The 21,846-nt window shown below is 39.0% G+C and overlaps 1 protein-coding gene and 1 long non-coding RNA gene across 7 annotated transcripts in view; one reads left to right on the top strand and one right to left on the bottom strand.

Annotated features, from left to right (window-relative positions):
• LOC123836753 (uncharacterized) overlaps nt 1-7,157 on the bottom strand; it is a 33,308-nt gene extending 26,151 nt beyond the window's left edge. For all 5 annotated transcript variants that reach the window (XR_010413811.1, XR_008505427.2, XR_006789054.3 and 2 more), the window contains exon 1: nt 7,038-7,157. This is a non-coding gene — a long non-coding RNA (uncharacterized LOC123836753). The remainder of the gene's footprint in view (nt 1-7,037) is intronic.
• A 104-nt stretch (nt 7,158-7,261) lies between these two features.
• On the top strand, nt 7,262-18,518 carry FBXO5 (F-box protein 5). Of its 2 annotated transcripts, XM_045865769.3 has the most exons (5): nt 7,262-7,670; nt 13,294-14,011; nt 15,457-15,547; nt 16,475-16,657; nt 18,035-18,518. In XM_045865769.3, the coding sequence occupies exons 1-5, from the start codon at nt 7,574-7,576 to the stop codon at nt 18,284-18,286; spliced, it is 1,341 nt and encodes a 446-aa protein (XP_045721725.1). In that variant the 5' UTR covers nt 7,262-7,573; the 3' UTR covers nt 18,287-18,518. The 2 variants fall into 2 exon arrangements, with proteins under 2 accessions (XP_045721725.1, XP_045721726.1); XM_045865770.3 differs by lacking the exon at nt 16,475-16,657.
• Nucleotides 18,519-21,846: the final 3,328 nt, after the last annotated feature.

The following is a 21,846-nucleotide window of genomic DNA, read 5'->3' as shown; positions in this document are numbered from 1 at the left end:
CAGTTTCTATCTGCATTAGTGAGGATTCTCCAGAGAAACAGAACCAATAGGATGTGTGAGACTTACTAGGAGGAATTGGCAGGTATGACTTATGGAGGCTGACAAGTTCAAAATTACAATGTGAGCGAGCAGGCTGGAGAGAGCCCAGGGAACTGAGGCTGCAGTTCCAGTCCAAAAGCAGTCTGCTTGGAGAATTCTCCCTTGCCCAGGGGAGGCCAGTCTTTTTTCAGGCCTTCAACTGTTTAGATGAAGCCAACCACATTATGAAGGGCATTCTGCTTTACTCAAAGTTCATTGATTTAAATGTTAATTTTATCCAAAAACCCCTTACAGAAACATCCAGAGTAATGTGGACTAAATATCTTGGCACCCTATTAACACGTGGTCCAAGAGCACCCTGGGCAGCTGTGCCCCAGATCAGAAACAAGAAGAGAAGCCCCTTCCTCCTACATGTCCTTCCACCACCCCCTACTGACAAAGCAACTTGGTGCCAAAGGACACAGCTCCAGCTGCGGTAGCACAAAGTAGGGCAATGATGGGTAAATTTGTTGCCAAGAGGCAACAATTTGGTAACTGGCACAAACACCGATATATGTTACCTAATTTCAGTAACTGATATGTTTTCATATTTTTTTGGTTAGAAGTTACAAATATTATTTATTTCCACTTGCATTGTTAAAAATAAGGACATTCTCCTCCTTAATCATTTACTATCTATCACACATAACAAAATTCACAGTATTTCCCTAATATCTTCAAGTACCCAATTCAGATGTCTTCAGTTCTCCCCAGCTGCCTTAATTGGCTTCTTCAGACCAGGATCCAACTAAGGATCACACATGGAATCTGTGGTTACATTGTTTAAGTCTAGAACAGCTCTGCCAACTGCCACCCCTTTTCATGACCTTGCACTGAATTTTCATTTCAGAAGATCAGGCTACTAGGGTGGCATTTAACTTGTTCCTCAAGTCACAGTATTTCCTACAAACTGGAAGTTAGAGCTTAAGACTCAGCTAGTTTTGCATACTCCCTTTCCTCATTAAAATATATATGAAGTCAGGTTTGAATGCTGGTGTGCTGAGATGTACTAGGTTCTCTAAAATACACTGACAGATGAAAGAAATGACGTCACCTTTGTGAAAGGAGAAGAATTACTGTTTAAAGTGCGCTTAAAGCTGAATCGGCATGATCCTCATCAGTATTTTTTCATCAGAAGATTTAAAAGAAGTTTAGTGGCTCTTATTTACCATGGGATTCCTGGTTATGATTAGGTCTTCTGTGAGAAGACAGACTCCAGAGAATTAGGGCCTAAAGAGGAAGGAAGCCTGGGAATGTCTGCTTGAGGCTGCACAGCTGTAAAAGACCTCTTGGTGTTGACAGGAACACTGAGTACTTAAGTACTTACTGTACTTGATAAACAGGAGACACCCCATTGTTCTGCCAGGGTGTGTGTGCTCCTTCATTACAAGGAAGAGTAGTAAATTCAACTAGTTTAGGGAAGGGAAGGGGGAAGGAAAGGGGATAAGAAAAGAAGAAAGAAAAGAACTGTAGGAAAAGTCCGTTATCCCATAAAGAAGAAAAGTTGGAAATGCTGACTCAAGTTTTTGAAAACATGAGATACACGAAGGACTACAATTATGAGAAGAGCTCTACCTGGTAGATAATGAATAAATGTTAAATTTATAGTAGTTACAACAAGGTAGGCTTTCCAGAGGAAGAAAAAAATGATTTAATTATTAAGGCTATATGATTAAAGTGTTAAAGAATTACAAGACATTTAGTTAACTCCCCAAATTGCATGCCTTTCTCTGTTTGTTGGAATCTACAGTAATATGAATCCTCGTAAGCACATATACTACATAGATTTAAAACTATATTATTGTGGGCTAATGTGTTTCTTTTCAATGTATTAATTAGCCAAATTTCCTTTAGAGCTTTGTGCTTTCAGAGTAATTTTATCTTGCTAATTTATTCTTAGAATTTTAAAGCTGGCCAAAGATTATCAAATACATCAGAGAATTTTATTTTGAGAAAAATCCCTCTCCCTTGTAACACTCTGCTCACGAAAGGCACTCGACCTTCACCAGAACATTTGATGAAAGTGGCTTTCAGTGAGCTACACAACTCAAGAATACAGCAGGACCTGTTCATTAGACCATATTCTGTCCTGCAAAAGGCCCATGCAAACCTGCGTCTCCCAGTTTCTTTCGGTCTCCTTTTTGAATGAAAAGGGTGTATCTACATGTTACTAAATATTACCACGTACTATTACTTAATTTCTCTTGACCTCTTCTAATAGGTAATAATTAGAAAAGTTGGATTGAGATTATGAAGAGTCTCGAATGTTGGATTTCATTCTGTAAACGAGAAGCTATTAAAAGTTTAGTTATTTCCCCCCTTATCCGTCTCCACACCCCCTTTCCCAGTCCCATGGGAAAAGGTGTGAGCGCTGTACTAATGAAGGTGGAAAAGAGCTTTTGATCAATTTTTAAACTTCCTGTCCATTAGAACATCACAGCTGGTTAGAAATCATCATAGTACCTAGGTAATTCTAACAATATAAGACATGTATCAGTAGGTGTTTTATGAACACCTGCAGAGTAATTGGCAGATTCTGGTCTGTGAACTGACATTGGCTTCCACTCCACTAAAGAAGTTATTCCTAGGTCAGGGAGCAGATCAGCATGTACCACCAGACCTCTCACATTGTCTCATTAACAGACAAAAATGTGTTTTCTTCCTTCTTGTTTCCTCAGGACCTAACATTATGCTACAATAGGCACTAAACAGATGCCTAAAAGGCAATTATATCTAAAGTATTTGTCTACAAATCTGATATATTGTTCAGAAAAAAACAACAGAACCTAATTTCAAAGTGGCCTACAAAAGCAGTTAATCAAAACTCATTCAGCTGGAATAGCAATTTTGAAGAGGCATAAACAGACAATCACTATGTTTAAAATTTAACTTGTCATATTCCTCCATAACCCAATTCTCACTGTGTAATCTCCACTTCCTTAATGGCACTACCATTCTCCCTCTCTCTCAAATTTAAAATACAGTCATCTTTAAAAAAAAAAAAAAAAGTCATATTTGATTCCTCTTCCTCACATGCAGTTTATTGCTAAATCCTACTCTCCTAAACACTCTAATAATCCTCACTGATTCTATTACCACTACTCTTGTTCAGAATTACTTCTCTCCTGGACTACTTTTATGGGCCCCTGACCTCTCCAGGCATCCTCTCTATCTGCTCTCTAATTCAGGTTACACATGCATAACCGCCAGTTTCATTTTCCTAAAAACCAAGGCTCTGATCTTGTCACTCTTTTACTCCACAACTTAATAGGTTCCTACTGTGTTCTAAATAAAGCTCTAACTCCTAAGTGTGCATACAGTGCATCCATATCCATATCCAGCATCATTCCATTATCGGCCCATTTTACTCACCACTCCCGTTATGTCACATCAAATTCATTTTTTCTGATAATTGCACTCGCATTTAAGCTTTCCCCCATTATGTTCCTTATGCCATGCTACCCTCCTCCCTGGTCCCTTAAAAGACATCCCCAACAGCACTGGTTTTCATCTAGGGGTTTGTCCCTAGGGGCATCTGGCAATGTTTGGAGGGGACACTTGGCAATGTTTGGAGACAGCAGGAGTTGGAGGCTGAGGATGCTGTTAAACTCCCTACAATGCACAGGACAGCCCCCCACAACAAAAAATTATCTGACTAAAAATGTCAACAGTGCTGAAGTTAAGAAACCCTGTCCAACAGATTATTCCCTTATCCTGGCATATAAAAGTAATGTCTCTGTTCTCTAAAAATTCCCAATGTAACGTGATATATTTATCCAGTGTTGCACTATTGCTAAATCTTATACCCCTTATCTCCTCCCCTCTATGCTCATGATGCTTTTATTCAAAGATTATTTACTGAACATCTGTTATGTCTATTAGATGGCAGTCCCAGATAGTAAGCACAAGCACAGGTACCATATCCCAATTATTTCCAGATACCCTATGACGTCTTGCATGCTATAGGTCTGCAATAAGAATTTGCTGAAAGAGGGCAACTCTCTCTGTGCTTCATTTTGTACCTAAAAACTCAACAATTCTGATATTAATGTACAGGAAGAAAGAGGTTACATACACCTATTGACATCTACTAAAATTCAAAATGGCCATTTCTACGTTTCTCACTAAAAATGAAATTAACAGGAGGGCACCTGGGTGGCTCAGTCATTAAGCGTCTGCCTTCGGCTCGGGTCAAGATCCCAGGGTCCTGGGATCAAGCCCGCATCGAGCCCCGCATCTGGCTCCCTGCTTGGCGGGAAGCCTACTTCTCCCTCTCCCACTCCCCCCGCTTGTGTTCCCTCTCTGTCAAATGAATAAATAAAATCTTTAAAATAAGAAAAATTTAAAAAATAAAAAATAAGTAAAAATGAATTAACAGGGGGTCATGAACCCACTGAACAAGTTGTCAGTTAAAAATATTTCATAATAGGGGCACCTGGGTGGCTCAGTCGTTAAGCGTCCGCCTTCGGCTCAGGTCATGGTCCCAGGGTCCTGGGATCGAGCCCTGCATCAGGGTCCCTGCTCAGCGGGAAGCCTGTTTCTCCCTCCCCCACTCCCCCTGCTTGTGTTCCCTCTCCTGTTGTGTCTCTCTCTGTCAAATAAATAAATATAATCTTTAAAAAAAATTTTTTTTCATAATAATCAATTAAACCTCTAACAATTAAAATCAACATTAAATAACTTAATAGCCTGAAAAGGACTTCCAGAAACTTTTCTAGTATGCAATAAAATATGCTTAGCTATGTATATTACCTTATACTGCTACAATAATTTTAATTTTTCCAATAATATATCTTAGCATTTTCCTGAAAAAATAAATAACTGCTGGAAAATATCTTTTAAACAGTGGTTAAAAGCCAATATAGTCCAGGTGCTCAATTAATTTAATGAAAACCCTTCCTCCCCTCAAATTTCATACATTTGTCTACATCTGAAAATAAAAGAGGAATAAAGATGATCTCTAAGGCCAAATGGGGAAGTAATGTGAAAATGTACTATAAACGATCAGGCCTCCAGCAAATACTACCATTCCTCAGTATAACACAAAGGAAAGTACATAGTTATCAAGCAGAATGGGATTGGAATTTCTGCTTAGTAGCTGTGTAGTTCTGTGAGAATTAACTTACACTTCTAAGCACAATCAAAAATGAAAATAATGCCAAGGTTATTGTGAGACTTTAAGGCTAACATTTACTAAATGCCTAGAAGGGGCGCCTGGGTGGCTCAGTCGTTGAGCGTCTCCCTTGGGCTCAGGTCATGATCCCAGGGTCCTGGGATCCAGCCCCGCATCGGGCTCCCTGCTCCACGGGAAGCCTGCTTCTCCCTCTCCCACTCCCCCTGCTTGTGTTCCCTCTCTCGCTGTGTCTCTGTCAAATAAATAAATAAAATCTTTTAAAAAAAAATGCCTAGAAGACAAAAAGCTACTATAGTTTTAACATTCATTCAACAATCACTCCCTGGCTGAAATCCCTCCAACTAACCACAGTAATCAGAAGAAACTCGAAACTCCACATGTAAACATAGAAGATCCTAAAGGATCTGGCTTCTATCCCTCTGACCTAATCTCCCACTCTTGCACTTGCTCAATGCGCTCTAGACATCCTTACAGCCCTGAAACAAGCCAAGCACTTTCCATCTCTGCCCTCTGCTTATTATACAGATCTCTGCACTGCCCACTCAATAGTCAGATCTTGGTTCAAAGCTCCTAAGCCCTCTTGACCACCCGAAGTCATTACTCAATGCCCCTACTGCCCACTTTCTACCCTATTATCTTGTTTTATATTGCTTTTTCCTGCACTGAAATTGGTAACTTCAATTTCTTTTCCCTTAGTATGTAAACTTGAAGGATAGGACTTTTGTCTTTTCAACCCTCTATCTCCCAGGCCTAGCTCCAAGGCCAGGCTAAGGCAGGCAAGTGGGACACCATCACTAAGGTGCAAAACTTAAGGGGATGCCCAAGTTTCAGTAATCCAGAAAAATACTAATTTAAAGCAACATTCTAAAAGACGAAAAGTAATGCAGAACACCATGATGAATTCATTATCACAATTCTGCACAAAGCGGATCCACCCAGCACTTGGCAGAACTCACCCCATCTCAGCCCTGCCTCACCAGGACTTGCCACCAATTTAACTGAACACTTAGCCGAAAGTCAAGTATTAACTCTCCCTAAGGCTGCAGAAAAGCAAGAGGGAGAGGGCTTTTTGGGGCTTAAACCCCGTGGCTTCACTGGGCTGTGGCCAAAAAGCTGAGTGCAAGGAATGTACTCTCACCACTTAAGTGCACACTCTGAAAAGTTCGGCATGACTAATAATATGGTGCCAGTTGTCATCGAAGACTTAATAAATACTTCAACCCATTCCCTTGCCTTGAGGCCTCCAGCCCTAGGGTGTGGGAACTGGAACTCTTACGGCAGGACGTTTCATAAATTTATTTTGTTGCAGGACTACTGTCTCCTGCGTTTGGACCCTGAAGTAAATAAACAAAAACCCAGAAAAACGTAGATACAAGTTTAATAAACTTAACGTCCGTACAAAGCAGTGGTGGCTGGAGAACTGTGGTTGAAAATACAAATAAATACGCTTACAAGAAAGAAGTGACCGTCCCACCCTCACCCCCGCGGGAAGAAGGCCCTTGGGAGACGCGGCCCCAGGTCTCCAGCCACACCAGCCGCTAGACCCGCCATACGCGCAGGAAGCCACGCGCATCCACCCACTTGCTGCCCGCTCCTCCGCGGGAGAGAGACGTGGGGGGTCCCCAGCGCGCAAGCGCCACCCCGCCAACTCTGCAGCCACCGCCCGCCACAGACGCCTGCGCAAACGCATAGGGCGGAAGGAGGGGCGAAACAGAGAGAGAGAGAGGAGCGCGCCTAAATCCTAGAGAGGCGGGCTAAGAAGGGCTGGGGGTGGGCTCGTCTTCCGGAAAGTTTGGATTCCCGGACGAGCGGAGTCGCCGCTCACCAAACATCCGCTTGTGTGCTGATCGAAGAAAGTCGGCTACCCTTTGTACCCACTGGAGATCTTCAGACAGAAGCCGGAGCTGCCTTCAGGATGAAATTAGGACTTGCAGGAAACCTCTTCCCAAGACGGAAGGAAGCGTGGCGGGTTCACGCATGCGTGGTAGGCTACCTCCACGTGCGGCCTGGCCGCGGCCTCCCCGCGCTCGGAGGCCTCGCCCCTAGGCCCGCCCCCTCGCTCTGCATCTTTCCGGACGCGCGGAGCCGGGAAGAAGGAGGGAGGTTGGGCCTCACAGCTCGGCCCCGCCTCGGCAGCCTCCAATTGGGCGTGGGTGAGGACGCCCCTTCCCACCGCCTTCCTATTGGAGCGCGCGTGCGAGCAACGCACCCCATTGGGCCGTACGGATTTGGGCACCAAATTCAAAGATTTTAAAAGTACCAGCTGGCGCCTTTTAGGAGATCGAGTTCTGTGAAGCGGACGACCGGTCTTCTGCGGTGGTAGCTGTTTCCTCACCTGAGGCAGACCCCACTTCCACTGGCATGAGCCAGCGCCCCTGCCGCTGCTCCCCACGGCCCCCCTCCAGCTCCTGCCGCTGCAGCGCCCTGACAGCCGCCGGGCGCCCTCGCCCCTCAGACGGTGAGTGAGGAGAGGGTGCGGGCGGCACGCGTTCCAGGAAGGGGGTGCGGGGTTGGGGAGCAGCCACGACCGAGCCCGACCCCCTCCCGAGTCCGGGCGTGCACCCCACGCCGGGCCGGGCCGAGCGGGCCGAGCGGGCGTCGGCGGCCGTTCCTGGGGCAGGGGGAAAAGAAGGCTGGGCTCAGGGAGGGGAGGCCGTAAGTGCGAGGCGGGTGGCGGGCCCGGGTCCCTCCTTCCACGCGGAACCTGGACGCCAGCTCCGAAGGGGGCGAAGGCCTCGGCCTTTCAGGGCGTCCTGTTCCCCTTTCAGGACCTACCTGTCCTTGTCCCCACCCCGCTTGAGAGGCGCCAAATGCCCCCTCCCCTCCCCCCCCGTGGGGCCTGGGCTCTGACAGGGCTCGCGAGCCGCCGGCCCCCGGGGTCCGGCCGGGTGCCTCAGCCCCACTCCCTGCGCCCCTTTGCCGGGTTTACCCCGCACCCTCGGGTCCGCGGGCAATTTCCCTGAGTTTTCGCCGCCTCACTCCTGCTGGCGGGCGCGGGAGATCCTGCTGGCTTATCTCCCGCCTCCTCCACCCGGCCCGCGCCCTGAGGGGCCACCTCTTCGACCCCTCGGGATTTCCATGGTCTTACCCCTACCCACTCCCGCCAAATGGAGGGACCCCCTCATCGGGCCAAGCTGTACAAGGAGGTCCGAACAAAAACTTATTTTTTACCCCCCCTCTCCATTTTTCCCTTTGCGCAGTAACTCGTTTTCAAGGCCTGGGGTCAAAAGGAGGAACGGGGGGGGGAGAGCACTTTTTAGTACAAAACGGTGAATTTGCCCTTATATAGCTGATTTTCTGAGAATTGAAGAATTGGTTAATTTTTTTTCCTGCGCTCCTGAAGAACTAGTCCTTTATTCCCAAACTCGGTTAGAGTGGAAGGCACTCAAACGGATATTTTTATCCTCTTTGTTGCTATCTGAAAAAAGATCCAAATGCATTTATTTTGCCTCGGAAAGTACCAATTTTTTTTTTTTTTTTTAATTAGCGATTCGATTTTGTGATATTTGGCAGTCACTGAAAGATGCTCCTTTCATTAGAAAAGAAGCCTAGAAGGCTCGAGGAAAAAATAACTTTAACAGGTTAAATCTATTTCCAGAAGATCCTCAATCAAAAGCCTCCCCATGAAGTTCTGAAGCTTGATGGTTTTAAGAAGTAGTATTTTGATTATTTGATCCAATCGTCTGGTATTACCACCTTGCTCCTCAGAATATTTGCAATCTCCATGAATTTTATTCCCTTTTTACAAATTTGAGAAAATGAGATTAAAAGTTTATTGCATCCAAGTATTTCTGAAGGCGGGCTTTCCTAAAATTTCTCTTAGAGATGGCTGATTTGCAGTTTATGGCTGCAAGCCTTGGGGGTCTCAGACTTTTAAGGAATAGCCATGCCTAACATTGGGCACATGGTGATAATCTTATAGGTATCGCAGACTGTAGAACTTAATCATTTCACATTGGGATAGTTGTAAAAGTTTTTAAGCGTTGTAGCCTATGTAACTATGGTATTTTAATATGGAGCATTTGCTCTGACTTGGAAAGTTAAATGGAAGTCAAACTTTGTACAGTTAACTATAATACCACCTTTTCATGATTGGACAGTGTGTTGGTAAATGAGATTTTAAAAATGCAGCATGTTGAATCTTCACCCAACAACATGAGGTAGATATTAGTATCTCCATTTTAGAAAAAATGAAAGGAACTAATTGAATATTTTATGTCACAAAGCTAGTCAAAAGACTAAGCAAATATTTTTACTTGAAGTTGGATCTGATTCCTAGAAAAAGTATATAATCTGGAATACAGTGTGGAATGTATTTTGCTACTTTTAAAACGTTTGTGATTTGCAGTAAAAGCATTATGAAAGGATTTGGTTTAAAAATGTGATAAAAATACCATATGTGATGGGACTCTGCCGTACATTTAGTCCAGTTTTATGTTCTTAACCCCATTTTGTAGGTGAGAAAACAGGCTTTAAAAGTTAACTGCCTCAGTTTTCCCTGATTCAGCAAATAACACTTTATACCTTAGATGCTCAAGACTTAAACCCCAGGGTATTTTTTTTTATTTCACTTTCTCTCATTCAACATCCAAAGCATCAGCAAGTTCTGTTGACTCTCCTAAATAGATCTCAGATCCACCCACTTATCTTCATTTCCACTGCAGTCATCCTGGTATCAGTTACCCAGCGCTCTGGATATCTGTGATACTACTAACTAGCCTTCCTCTTTCCACTTGTACCTTCCTACAGTCCGTTCTCTACAGTTGCCAATGATCTTTTGAAAATGAAAACCGGATGTCAACCCCTCAAGGCTCTTTATTACACAGTGAATAAATCCAACGTACCCTAAAATTCTACAGACCATTTTACCTCTCCAATTTTAAAGTATATTACATAATAAAAAAAATAATAAAGTATGTTACATAATTTCACATTTTAAAACTAGACCTACAACCAGGATCCAGATTTTGGAACCAATAAAAGGAACCAGAGTTCTTGGAGAAATACTTAATTCTAGGGCTGGAACAGGCAAAATACAAGATGAGCCTAGAGCATCTTTTCATGCCAGAAAGTAAGAAATGCTCCAAAAACGAAATAATGGAAGTATTTCAAGTGGACATGAACTTAACAGTAGTGGAAGCTGAAACAATTTGATCAGCAACATTAATAAGGCAATACTGGATTATAACCCAAAGTCTGTGAACCTATACTTTATACTTTTTTTATATACTTTTATCTCACTTTCCAAGTGAGGTAGTGGAATGAACACTGAATTATAGTCAATAAGGGTAATCTGTCTCTCTTAACTACGTGTCAAAATGTGGGCAAGCTACTTAACTGAGCTTCAGTGTCCTCATTTATAAAAATAAGGTAATAATACCTCTTCATCCTACATCAGAAGGTTGTGAGCAAGTGTTTGAAAACAAATTGGAATTGTAAACTTCTAAACAATTATAAGATGTTTGAATCATCAAGTCTAAGTTTTAAAGAGCTGTTCATATTCAAAGTGTGGTATTGAATGAAAGGGTTCTACAACAAACATAGTTTCCCAGTAACTGGGTTCTAAAGATGAGCAGAAGAAGGGCGACTAGGTGGCTCAGTCAGTTAAAGTGCCTGCCTTCGGCTCAGGTCATGATCCCAGGGTCTTGGATCAAGCCCCACATTGGGCTCCCTGCTCAGCTGGGAGCCTGCTTCTGCTGCTGCCTGCCGCTCCTCCCGCTTGTGCTCTCTCCCTCTCTCTCTCAAATAAGTAAAATCTTAAAAAAAAACAACTTATGAGCAGAGGAAGAATGCCTTTGAAAAGAATTAAGTTTCTGAAGTACAGTTTCAGGCCTCTTCCCTTTAGGCAACTAAACAGTAAAACATGTCTTTGTTAGGTGGCTTCTACTTTTTTATCCTCAAATAGAATGTGGCCGTATGTAAGTTGTACTTAATTCTTGAGGCAAAAATTAAAACAATCTCCTGGAATTTTTTAATCTCTTGGGTGGAAGAGAACCACTCAGAATAATTTGTTCTAGAATTATGGTTAATGTTGGTGTTAGAAAATGTATATTCTTTATTTGCTTTTTGTGTCCTTGAACTTAGTTTGAAACTAGTTTTTAGGGCTAGTCCAAGGTTTAATGGAGTCCTGGAGCATATACTCTTTCACTGTGTTAAACATTGGGAATTTAAAGAGACTACCTACCTACAGATGGCCTTTTAGTACTTAAAGGTTTTGCTCTAAATAAAAACTGTAAAATTAACATGGACAGATTACCAATACTTGGTACAGACTAACAGTACTGACTGGTACATACACTGACAGGATAAATTGTTAACTACCTATGATTGGCTTGCAGGGGGAATAGTAGGTATGGAATACATTTGAAGCATATGCAGTTCATATACTCTGCCTTCAGTAATACTAAGTAATTTTCCTGAACCCATCTACTATATTCCTTCTCAGAATTGTGCTTTTGCTCAAGTTAACCTTAAGTGAATGCTTTTTGCAACCTCTACTGCCTGACAAAATCCTAGTCATCCTTTAAAGCAGAGGTTCTCAACTGAGGAATGGCAGAGATTTTGACACCACTGCCTCCCCCAACCCATCATTTGTCAATGGTGACTGGAGACATTTTTTATTGTGCTTCAGGGGGTAGGGGTTGCTGATGGCATCAAATGGGTAAAGAAGCCTGCTGCACATCCTAAAACGCCCAGAACAGCCCCCAACAACAGAGAATTATCCAGTCTAAAATGTTAGTAATGCAGAGATTGAGAAACATGGCTATAAAGGTATTTTTAAGTGCTGCCTGTTAGCTGTAGCTTGGCTGATTTCTTTAGGCCATGGGGGTGGTGATACAACCCTAAACAAGTCTTTGGCTTTTTTGAAGCTTAAATTTGAATTCTATGAAGTATGAATTCTAATGAATAATATCCAGAAATAATGGCATGGTTTGTTAATAGTATCATTATTGGTTTTTCCCTTTTATGCTACTTACCATAAATAGCAAGTACATTATCTTCTCTAGTTATTTAAAATAACTGAACAGTAATGCACACTTGCTGCCCAACCACCCTCACATTCTTCTATCTTATACTGATTATAGTATTGTTCTTATTTACCAAATCTTCTGATTGGTACCTGAACTATTAATTCCTCTGGCTCTTTGGTTAATTAGTCATGAGAAATCTTCGTTCAGTAATTGAAGATCTCAGAGTTTCTATTTCTAGCACATAATAGATAGAGGAGATAAAGGGAGATGTCTCTGTGCTTGAGTTCACTATTCAGCAGAGTAGACAAACACCTTAATTATATCAGATTCACCCATACCACTGATCCAGATAAAACTTAGAAAGTTGTGGGAGTTCAGGTAGATTTTAACTGATTGGTGTTTAACTTTATTGACTTTGAGTTCTTTCTCTAAGCTTACTTACAGATTTCTTGATTAATTATTGTAAGGCTTATAATAAATGGCTAAGATCTAAATCTTAAACATTTATTACTTTAAGGATTTCTCTGACTCCAGACCCCACTCAATGTATCACATTTCCTTATTTGTTCCATAAGTACAGATATGTGTTAAATAGTCCCTTTCTCCAATATTTTTTACTCAATCAGCTAGAGACTCTAAAAGTCAAATGTTACAATTATACACTAAAAGCAATCTTTTGAAGTCCCCTTTTAAGAATAAGATGTACTGGGGTGCCTGGGTGGCTCAGTTGTGAAGCTTCTGCCTTCCGCTCAGGTCATGATCCCAGGGTCCTGGGATCGAGCCCCACATCAGGCTCCCTGCTCCACGGGAGGCCTACTTCTCCCTCTCACTCTCCCCCTGCTTGTGTTCCCTCTCTCACTCTCTGTCAAATAAATGAATAAAATCTTAAAAAAAAAAAAAAAGAATAAGATGTATGTACTTACTAAAAGATTTAAGTACTATTTCCTCATTGTCACATCTCAGTAAATAAACTTGAATAATTTCATAGCTACATAGGTAATACATAATACTGAGAGAATGGAAAGTAATTTTATCTCTATATCCCAATTTAAGAAATAGAGATGTATGAAAATTTTGTCATTAAGTAAATGGTTTTTTGTTGTTTTGTAGGTTGTAAAGAAGAAAGTTCTACTCTTTCTGTCAAAATGAAATGTGATTTTAACTATGACCATATTCATTCTGGACTTAAATCGGTAAAGCCTGATGACACTGGAAGACTAGGTTCCTATACTCCTGGATATTTGGAAGGTTCTTATGAAGACTGCATTAAAGACTATGTAAGGTTATCAGATATTGGGTCACCAGTTGTGAGCCCCAGGATTGTAGAAGTTGAAACTGAAAATGAAAACAAGCCCTTTCATAACAAAGAAAATCAACGTGTGCAACAAATACTTAATAGTTCAAGTGAAACAGTAGAACTAGAGACCAGTGGACCTTATGAAGACAGTGGCTATTCTTCATTTTCTCAGCAAAGTGGCTTCAATGAACATGAAGAGGGTAGCCTTCCCTTGGAGAATTTCAGTGACAGTCCACAATCCTGCTTACAGATGCAAAGCCCAGACCAATATCCCAGCAAAAACTTGCTGCCGGCTCTTCATTTTGCAAAAATGGTTTGTTCAACATTAAAAAAGAATGCCAAGCGAAATCCTAAAATAGATTGGGAGAAACTAAAGGAATTTATATCCAGTGAAAATTTTAAACTACATAATATAATTGGCAGGAAGATGGGCCTAGAATGTGTAGATATTCTCAGTGAACTCTTTCGAAGGGGACTCAGACATCTCTTAGCAAATATTTTAACACAGCTCAATGATATGGACTTAATCAAGTAAGTATGATTACTTTTGAGTGTTAGTATAATCCATTGAACATTTTTGTTGGATGATTTGGGACTACCAACTCATGCAAAGACATAATAGGGTAGTCTTTTGCATTGTTTAATTGAGGTAATGACTGCCTAATGGCTGGTATTTGACCATTTATATGCCACTAAGATGAAAGAAAGATAACTTTTTAAGTAAACATTTAATCCAATTATTTCACATTTCATATTTATGCAATATTAGGAAACTATTTTTGTTAAATTGGGATTTTTGTCCCTTTTAGTTGTGAAAATTTCTAATATATAAGAAATTTTCAGCTATTTATCATATATGTTTAACTATAAAACAACATCCTAGTTCTGGTGTATAGGACCAGTAGGCTTTATGACTTCTGTCATACTTGAAAGTAAGAAATAGTTGCTGATGTTTGTAGGCCATTTTTAATGTAGGCTCTCCTTGGGTTTGACAGTGAAAATATGGAAACCCGCAAATGATCTGATTTTAACTATTTCTTAGAAACCTTGGGCGCCTGGGTGGCTCAGTTGGTTAAGCGACTGCCTTCGGCTCAGGTCATAATCCTGGAGTCCCGGGATGGAGTCCCGCATGGAGTCCCGCATGGGGCTCCCTGCTCGGCAGGGAGTCTGCTTCTCCCTCTGACCCTCCCCCCTCTCATGTGCTCTCTCTCATTCTCTCTTTCTCAAATAAATAAATAAAATCTTTAAAAAAAAAAAAAAAGAAACCTCATCCTTCCTCATTCCACCAAAGATCAGTTAGGATGAAGTAACAGAATTAAGTTAATTATACAGACCACTGGATTAGAGCCTGATCAATCAGATTGATTCATTTTTTAGCTTTTTGAAAAAAAAAATTAGAGGTACTCTTTGCAAGTGTTACTTCACACTGGTCTTTATAAAATATAGCTAAAGCAAAACAAAATTGAGTATGGATTTTTATTGTTGGCTAGCTTCTTGAGGGATAATTGACATCTAGGTTGTACTTTTTTTGTTAACAAAATGGGTTTTTGAAATTGATGTCTACTGATAGCAGTGTGTCCTACAGTACTTTGAAATTTGGCTACAACTTTTATTGATACTGAATGGCTAACATGGTGTCATATACAATGGGGGCTACTTACTTGGTGATGCAGATGTTGTGAAAAAATGAAGTATAAAGCAATAGTTCTTAAGCCTGGATGCTCTTAGAATGACTTGATAGGGAGCTTTTAAAAATAATCCTAATCCCCTTTTTAAGCCAGTTAAACCCAAATGACTAGGCCTGGGGCATCCTTAAATCTTAAGTACCTCAGGCAATTCTAATGTATAAACAGGTTTGAGAAGCACTACTAATAGAAATTTCTTTTTTGCACTGTTAATGTTTCTGCAGTATATTTATTCCTTTTAGCTCTTTGCGACACTTTAACTGTTTCCTTTATAATCTTTTACTTTTCCAGTATGTCTAAAGTGAGCACAACTTGGAAGAAGATTCTAGAAGATGATAAAGGGGCATTTCAGTTGTACAATAAAGCAATACAGAGAGTTACTGTAAGTCTTTGCAGTTGATGTTTTCATTTTAAAATATAACAGCTAGTGCTCTTTACCTTTACAAATAGGGAAAACTGGGACAGATAACAGGTAATCGGGAAATCCTTTACATTCACAAAGCATTTCTGCTTTTCACTAGAACTCCTTAAACAAAATTCAAAGATAAAGGGAAAGGAATCCCACCTAAGTCATTTATTTCTTGAGTTCTTCCTGGAAACGGAATGTCCAAAAGGGAAAATTGGTCAGTTCTCCAATAATAGGAGTTGACCATATAGCTAATCTTCATTGCCATTTGTATTTTTTCAGTTAAATTTTCAACATATTGAAGATTTTTAGTGCAGAAGGGAATTCATTTGCCTTCCAAAATGAACTTGGTAAATTTGGAGATGTTCCTGAGGGTATCAATACATGTTTGAAATTTCAGGCCTAGCAGTTGGCAGACTTGGGTCTAAATTTTGGTGCTGCTACTTATATGCTGGATAACTTTAAAGTCCAGTATTGCTTAAGTTCTCCAAGTTCAGAGTCTTTATTAATAAGGTGATATTAGTGGAAGGTTTTCTAATCTAAAAGGTTGTTTTGAATCCATTCATGACACTGATGGGACACTTAAACGTGACTTGCCATTTACTGGTGGTGAAAAGAATGACTTTGTTTTGGCATTAGTACTTTGTAAATGATGTACTTAATGCTATATAGGCTAAGTACTTAAAGTGCTTTCTCACAATTTCTGGTTTGCAATTTCTGTCAGTATTGTCTCTGTGTATAGTGTGTGGCTGTATTTAAAGCATGTGCAGGTAAATTGGATGTACAGATAAATTTTTACATTCTCATTTGCCCTTTTTTACATGTTCAAACAATAAAAATGCCTGATTGTTGAGAATAAAAGAGAATATTTTTAAGTCCTGTTAAAACATTTCTTTTAATTAGGAAAAGAACATTAAGTTTTCACCACATGCTTCAACAAGAGAATATACTATGTTCAGAACCGCATTAGCTTCTGTTCAAAAATCAGCAGCCCAGACTTACACTCAAAAAGGTGCTCAAACCAAGTTATCCGATCCAGGTGATCAGAAAGATTGTACTTACAGCCGACACAATGAATTCTCTGAGGTAATTTTTTGTTTGTCAATAAATTAGAAACTTATGGGACACTTACTGTTAAAAGGATTTAGAGTAAGAAACAGAGAACTTTAAATTTAATTGTAGCATAATTAGAACTAGGGACTTGTTAATGGGGATTTTATCTTCTGTCCCCTTCATTCTACTTTCAGAAATGTTGGCCACCAAGAAACCATTTCAAGTAATTGATTTCCTAATTCAAGTAATCAAATTAGGAAAGTACACAAAGATGTCTTTCTGTGTAGAAAATAAATACCATTTGACATCGTTTATGACGGTTCAGTGATGTTTAAGATCAAATTTGGAAATACTAAGAGAACCTTGATTTTAAAATTTCTTACCAAACTGTTCAGTATACATTTTACAGTTGCTGCCTTTGATATCTGAGGAACAGAAAAAGGCCAGCTTTCAGAAATTGAAGCCTTCCTATTGTACCTTCAAATCATTGGGTGATGTGTATTATAAGTTCTACTCAGCACATGGATAATTTGGCAAGCTTAATTTAAGAAACCATAATCTTACCTAAGAGTGCATATTTGAAATAAAATGTTGACTGCTGACTGCCTGCATGTTGGTCAGTTAAGTATGAATTATATATAGTCAAGTTTAATTTTCTGTCTTAAGTGTTGATGATGTAATGACTAATACAACATGTAACTTTATTCAGAAAACATATTGAGCATCTGCTGTCAGGTAATTCATGGATAAGAAAACATGGCACCCTTCATAGCCTTGCAATCTAGAATGGACAGTGGCTACATAAAAATAAATGCCATAGGGGCGCCTGGGTGGCTCAGTTGGTTGAGCGACTGCCTTTGGTTCAGGTCATGATCCTGGAGTCCCGGGATCGAGTCCCGCATCGGGCTCCCTGCTCGGCGAGGAGCCTGCTTCTCCCTCTAACCCTCCCCCCTCTCATGTGCTCTCTCTCTCTCTCTCATTCTCGCTCTCTCAAATAAATAAATAAATCTTTAAAAAATAAATAAATAAATGCCATATAATGTGATAGGTGCTTCTAAAAAAAAAAAAAAGAACTAGAGGTTAAAGAGCAACCAATTCCCAAGTGACACTAGGAAGGCTTCACAGTAAAGGTGACATTTAAGTTAGGGCATTGATGTGTAAGTAGCATTCAAGGAATAAAAGAGAACATATTTAAAAGTAGCATTAGGAAATAGCCACTAGATCAGTTGACAAGTGATAATTATCTCACTCATTGAACAGTGAGCTCCTTAAGGGCAGGAGTTGTCTTATGTGTAGCATGGGTCCTTTATTCATATATTGGGGAAGGTTCAGAGGTACCTTTCTTGTTTTTTCTACCTAAATTACATTCAGTCCTCATTAAAATTTGATTATGGATTTTCTTCTTTCTAGGTTGCCAAGACTTTGAAAGGGAATGAAAGCCTTAAAGCCTGTATTCGCTGTAATTCACCAGCAAAATATGATTGCTATTTACAGCGGGCGATCTGTAAAAGAGAAGGCTGTGGGTTTGATTATTGTACAAGGTGTTTGTGTAATTATCATACCACCAAAGAATGTTCGAATAGCAAACCCCTAAAAGCCAATTATAAAATAGGTCCTCTACCTGGTACTAAAAAAAGCAAGAAGAATTTACGACGATTGTGATGTCTTGAAATCAATTGTACCTGATCATGAAAGTTAGTTAGAAAATGTTTAGGTTTTAATTTAAAAAACGTAAATGTATTTTCATTTCCAATTTTGTGTTGAAATCAATGTAGTACATGGGATTTTTTGCCCTGGTGAATAAAGAGAGTATACAGACAGCCTCTTAAAATATTTTAAAATTTAATGTTAAAAAGTTTAAAATTTGGTATAAATCAGAAAATTTAAAATATTTTAAGAAAAAAGGAAAACTATCTGATATTTGTGGTTCAGGGATAAAATAAAACTGATTTCAATTTTTATGCTAAAGGAAAGCCATGTAATTTTACCTAGATAATCTTAAATATATATCTTGTTTACCATCTGTTAGCATTTGAGACATTTTATTTGCCTTACCAAATTAATACCTATTGAAATAACTTCTGGAGTCTATTAATTTAAGTGTTTTGTCATCTTTCTTTAACCTCTTTCTCAGTGTGTATATTTCCCAAAAAGTACTCTTTGTGAAATCTTTTTCCTATTTGTAAAGTCTGTATGTTTTAATATTTTTGTACATATGTAAATATTTCTGTATTATTTTTTTATGTCAGAGTAAAATAAAGATCTCTTGTGTATGTATATACCTGTAAATTTTGTACCTGTTATGAATAAAATTGTTACAAGCTTAATAAGTACTGTGAACTTTTTACTTTGATAACATCTTAATCTTAGAAACAACTAAATTAGGAAACCAAGAGACTGCATTTGTATGTGTGAAGGCATTAAGTTGGTTCCATTTGTGTCTGCTCATCTGGGAATCTTGTGACATTCCCAGGTTCCATTTTGATCCCGGTATTCTCCCACTCCCAGTATTTAGTAGTTGTGGAGTTGGGTCTTGAAATAAGCATCCCAAGATGATTCAATGCGAGACCAAGGAACACTTTGAGAAATACTAATGTATTAATTCATCTATTACTAAACTAATTAAAACTATGGGTTAAATAGCTACATAAAAATACTAGAAAGATTAAAAATATATAAAATAGAATGTTATCTTTGACTGCATTCAGAAAATTTGTGCCTAATAAGAGCCCAAGACAAGGGTACATACTTTTTTTATTCCTTAATTCTAGAGTTGAATATGTTTTGGTTTCAATTATGAATATGGAGAAATTCTAAGAGTTTGAACTCAAAAGTCCTAAAGGTTTAAGGGTGGGCCTCAGATCCTCTCAATAGAGCTTCAAAGGCTTTCAAGGCCTTTGCTTTTCATCTCAGTGAACACCTGAGATAGAGGATTTATCTTAAATGGATTTATGGGTGTGTCTTATCCAGTAAAACTGCCTATGAAATTATCGGTGATGTAAGCAACTTGAGGTAAGATTGACAAAATGGACAACATTCAAAGTATAATTTGGCATTTTGATGTATATACATTCATGAAGCCATCGCTACAATTAAGGTAATGAACAGAAGTATCCCCAAATTTCTTCCTGTCCATTTGTAATCCCACCTCAGTTCCCAGGTAATCACTGATCTGTCACTGTTGATTAGTTTGCCTTTTCTAGAATTTTATATAAATGGATTAGATTAGTCAGAGTACATACTTTATTATTTTGAGATTCATCCATTTTGTGCGTGCCAGTATTTATAATCCTTTTTCTTACTAAGCAGTATCCTGTTGGATATACCAGTTTGTTCATACATTCACCTCCTAATGAACATTTGCCTCCTGCCCGCCACCCCATTTTTTGCTATTAGAAATGAAAATGCTGTAAACCGTGTACAAGTCTTTGTAAGATAAGTGGTGTGCTTTCATTTCTCTTAAAAATAGTAGTGGAATGTTTGGATTATATAGGTAAATGTATATTTAACTTTTTAAGAAAATATCAAAATGCTTTCCGAAGTTATACATTTTACATTTACCAGCAGTGAAGGGAGTTGCATTTACTTAATGTTCTCAACAACACTTGGTATAGTCAGTCTTTGTAATTTTAATCATTCTAAGAGGTGTGTAGTAGTATATCATTGTTTTAATTTACATCTCCCTAGTAACATGTTTAACATATTTTTGTGTTTGCTATCCGTAAATTTTCTTTGGTAAAGTATATAGTCAAATGACTTGTTTTATTAGTGGTATTTGAAGATATATATTTTAGATAAGAGTGGTATATCAAGGTGTGCTTATCTTTCATTTTTTTAGCTGTGCCTTAGAGTTTTTATTTTTGATGAAGTCCAAATTATCTAAGTATTTGTCTCTTATGGATCATGGTTTTGGTGTTATATCTAAAATATGCCTAATCTAAGAGCATACAGATCTATGCTTTCTTCTAGAAGTTTTATAGTTCTCATTTCCACATTTAGGTCCATGATCCACTTGTTAAATTTTGAATATAGTATAAGAGGTATGGGCCAAAATAAGTATCCGCTTGTTCCAGCACCATTTGTTGACAAGACTACCCTTTCTCTACTGAAGACTTTGCATCTTGGTAAAAATCAGTTTTACATAAATATGAACTATTTCATGACTCTATTCTGTTTAATGGATCTATTTGTCTCTCAAGCTCCAAACCCACACTACCTTGATAACTATACTTAAAATAAGTCTTGAAATCAGGTAGTGACATAATTCTTTTTCTTTTCTTTCAAAAAAATTTTTTTGAGTTGCTTATCCTAGGTCCTTTGCATTTCTACATATATTTTTTAATTATCTTGCTAGTTTTTACAAAAATACATGATGGAATTTTGATTGGGATTGTAATGAATCTATTAATCTATTAGATTAGATTAGCAGAGAATTGACATCTTGAGTTTTTCAACCCTTGAACGTAGTTCTATTATTTACGTCTTTAAAAGTTTCTCTTAACAATGTTCTTTTAGTGGTACATGCCTTATACACCTTGTGTCAGATTTATCCCAAAGTAGTTTATATTTTCAGTGGCATTTTTAATTTCAATTGTTTCTTGTTAGTATATTGAAATGCAATTGGTTGATCTTGTATCCTACAATCTTGCTAAACTCACTTATAATTGAGAAGCCCATCAGATTTTCAGTGTAGATGATTTTTGTCTTCTGGATATAAAGACAGTTTTATTTCTTCCATTGTAGTCGATGTGTCTTTTATTTCTTTTTCTTGCCACATTATACTGGCTAAGACCTCCAGGAAAATGTTCAATAGAAATAAAAAAGACATCTTTATCTTGTTCCAGATGTTAGGGGGAAAGCATTCAGAATGACGATAGTTGTCGGTTTTTTATAGATCCTCCTTATCAAGTTGAGGAAGGTTTTTTTTTTAATTTTTTATTGTTATGTTAATCACCATACATTACATCATTAGTTTTTGATGTAGTGTTCCATGATTCATTGTTTGTGCATAACACCCAGTGCTCCATGCAGAACGTGCCCTCTTTAATACCCATCACCAGGCTAGCCCATCCTCCCATCCCCCCCCCCAGAACCCTCAGTTTGTTTTTCAGAGTCCATCGTCTCTCATGGTTCGTTTCCCCCTCCGATTTCCCCCCTTCATTCTTCCCTTCCTGCTATCTTCTTTTTTTTTTCTTAACATATATTACATTATTTGTTTCAGA

This window comes from Mirounga angustirostris, unplaced genomic scaffold (assembly GCF_029215605.1).
Source record: "Mirounga angustirostris isolate CCGP_5_RB_7025 unplaced genomic scaffold, mMirAng1.0.hap1 SCAF_8, whole genome shotgun sequence".
Lineage (NCBI taxonomy): Eukaryota > Metazoa > Chordata > Mammalia > Carnivora > Phocidae > Mirounga > Mirounga angustirostris.
This window is presented reverse-complemented; position numbering and strand designations above follow the sequence as displayed.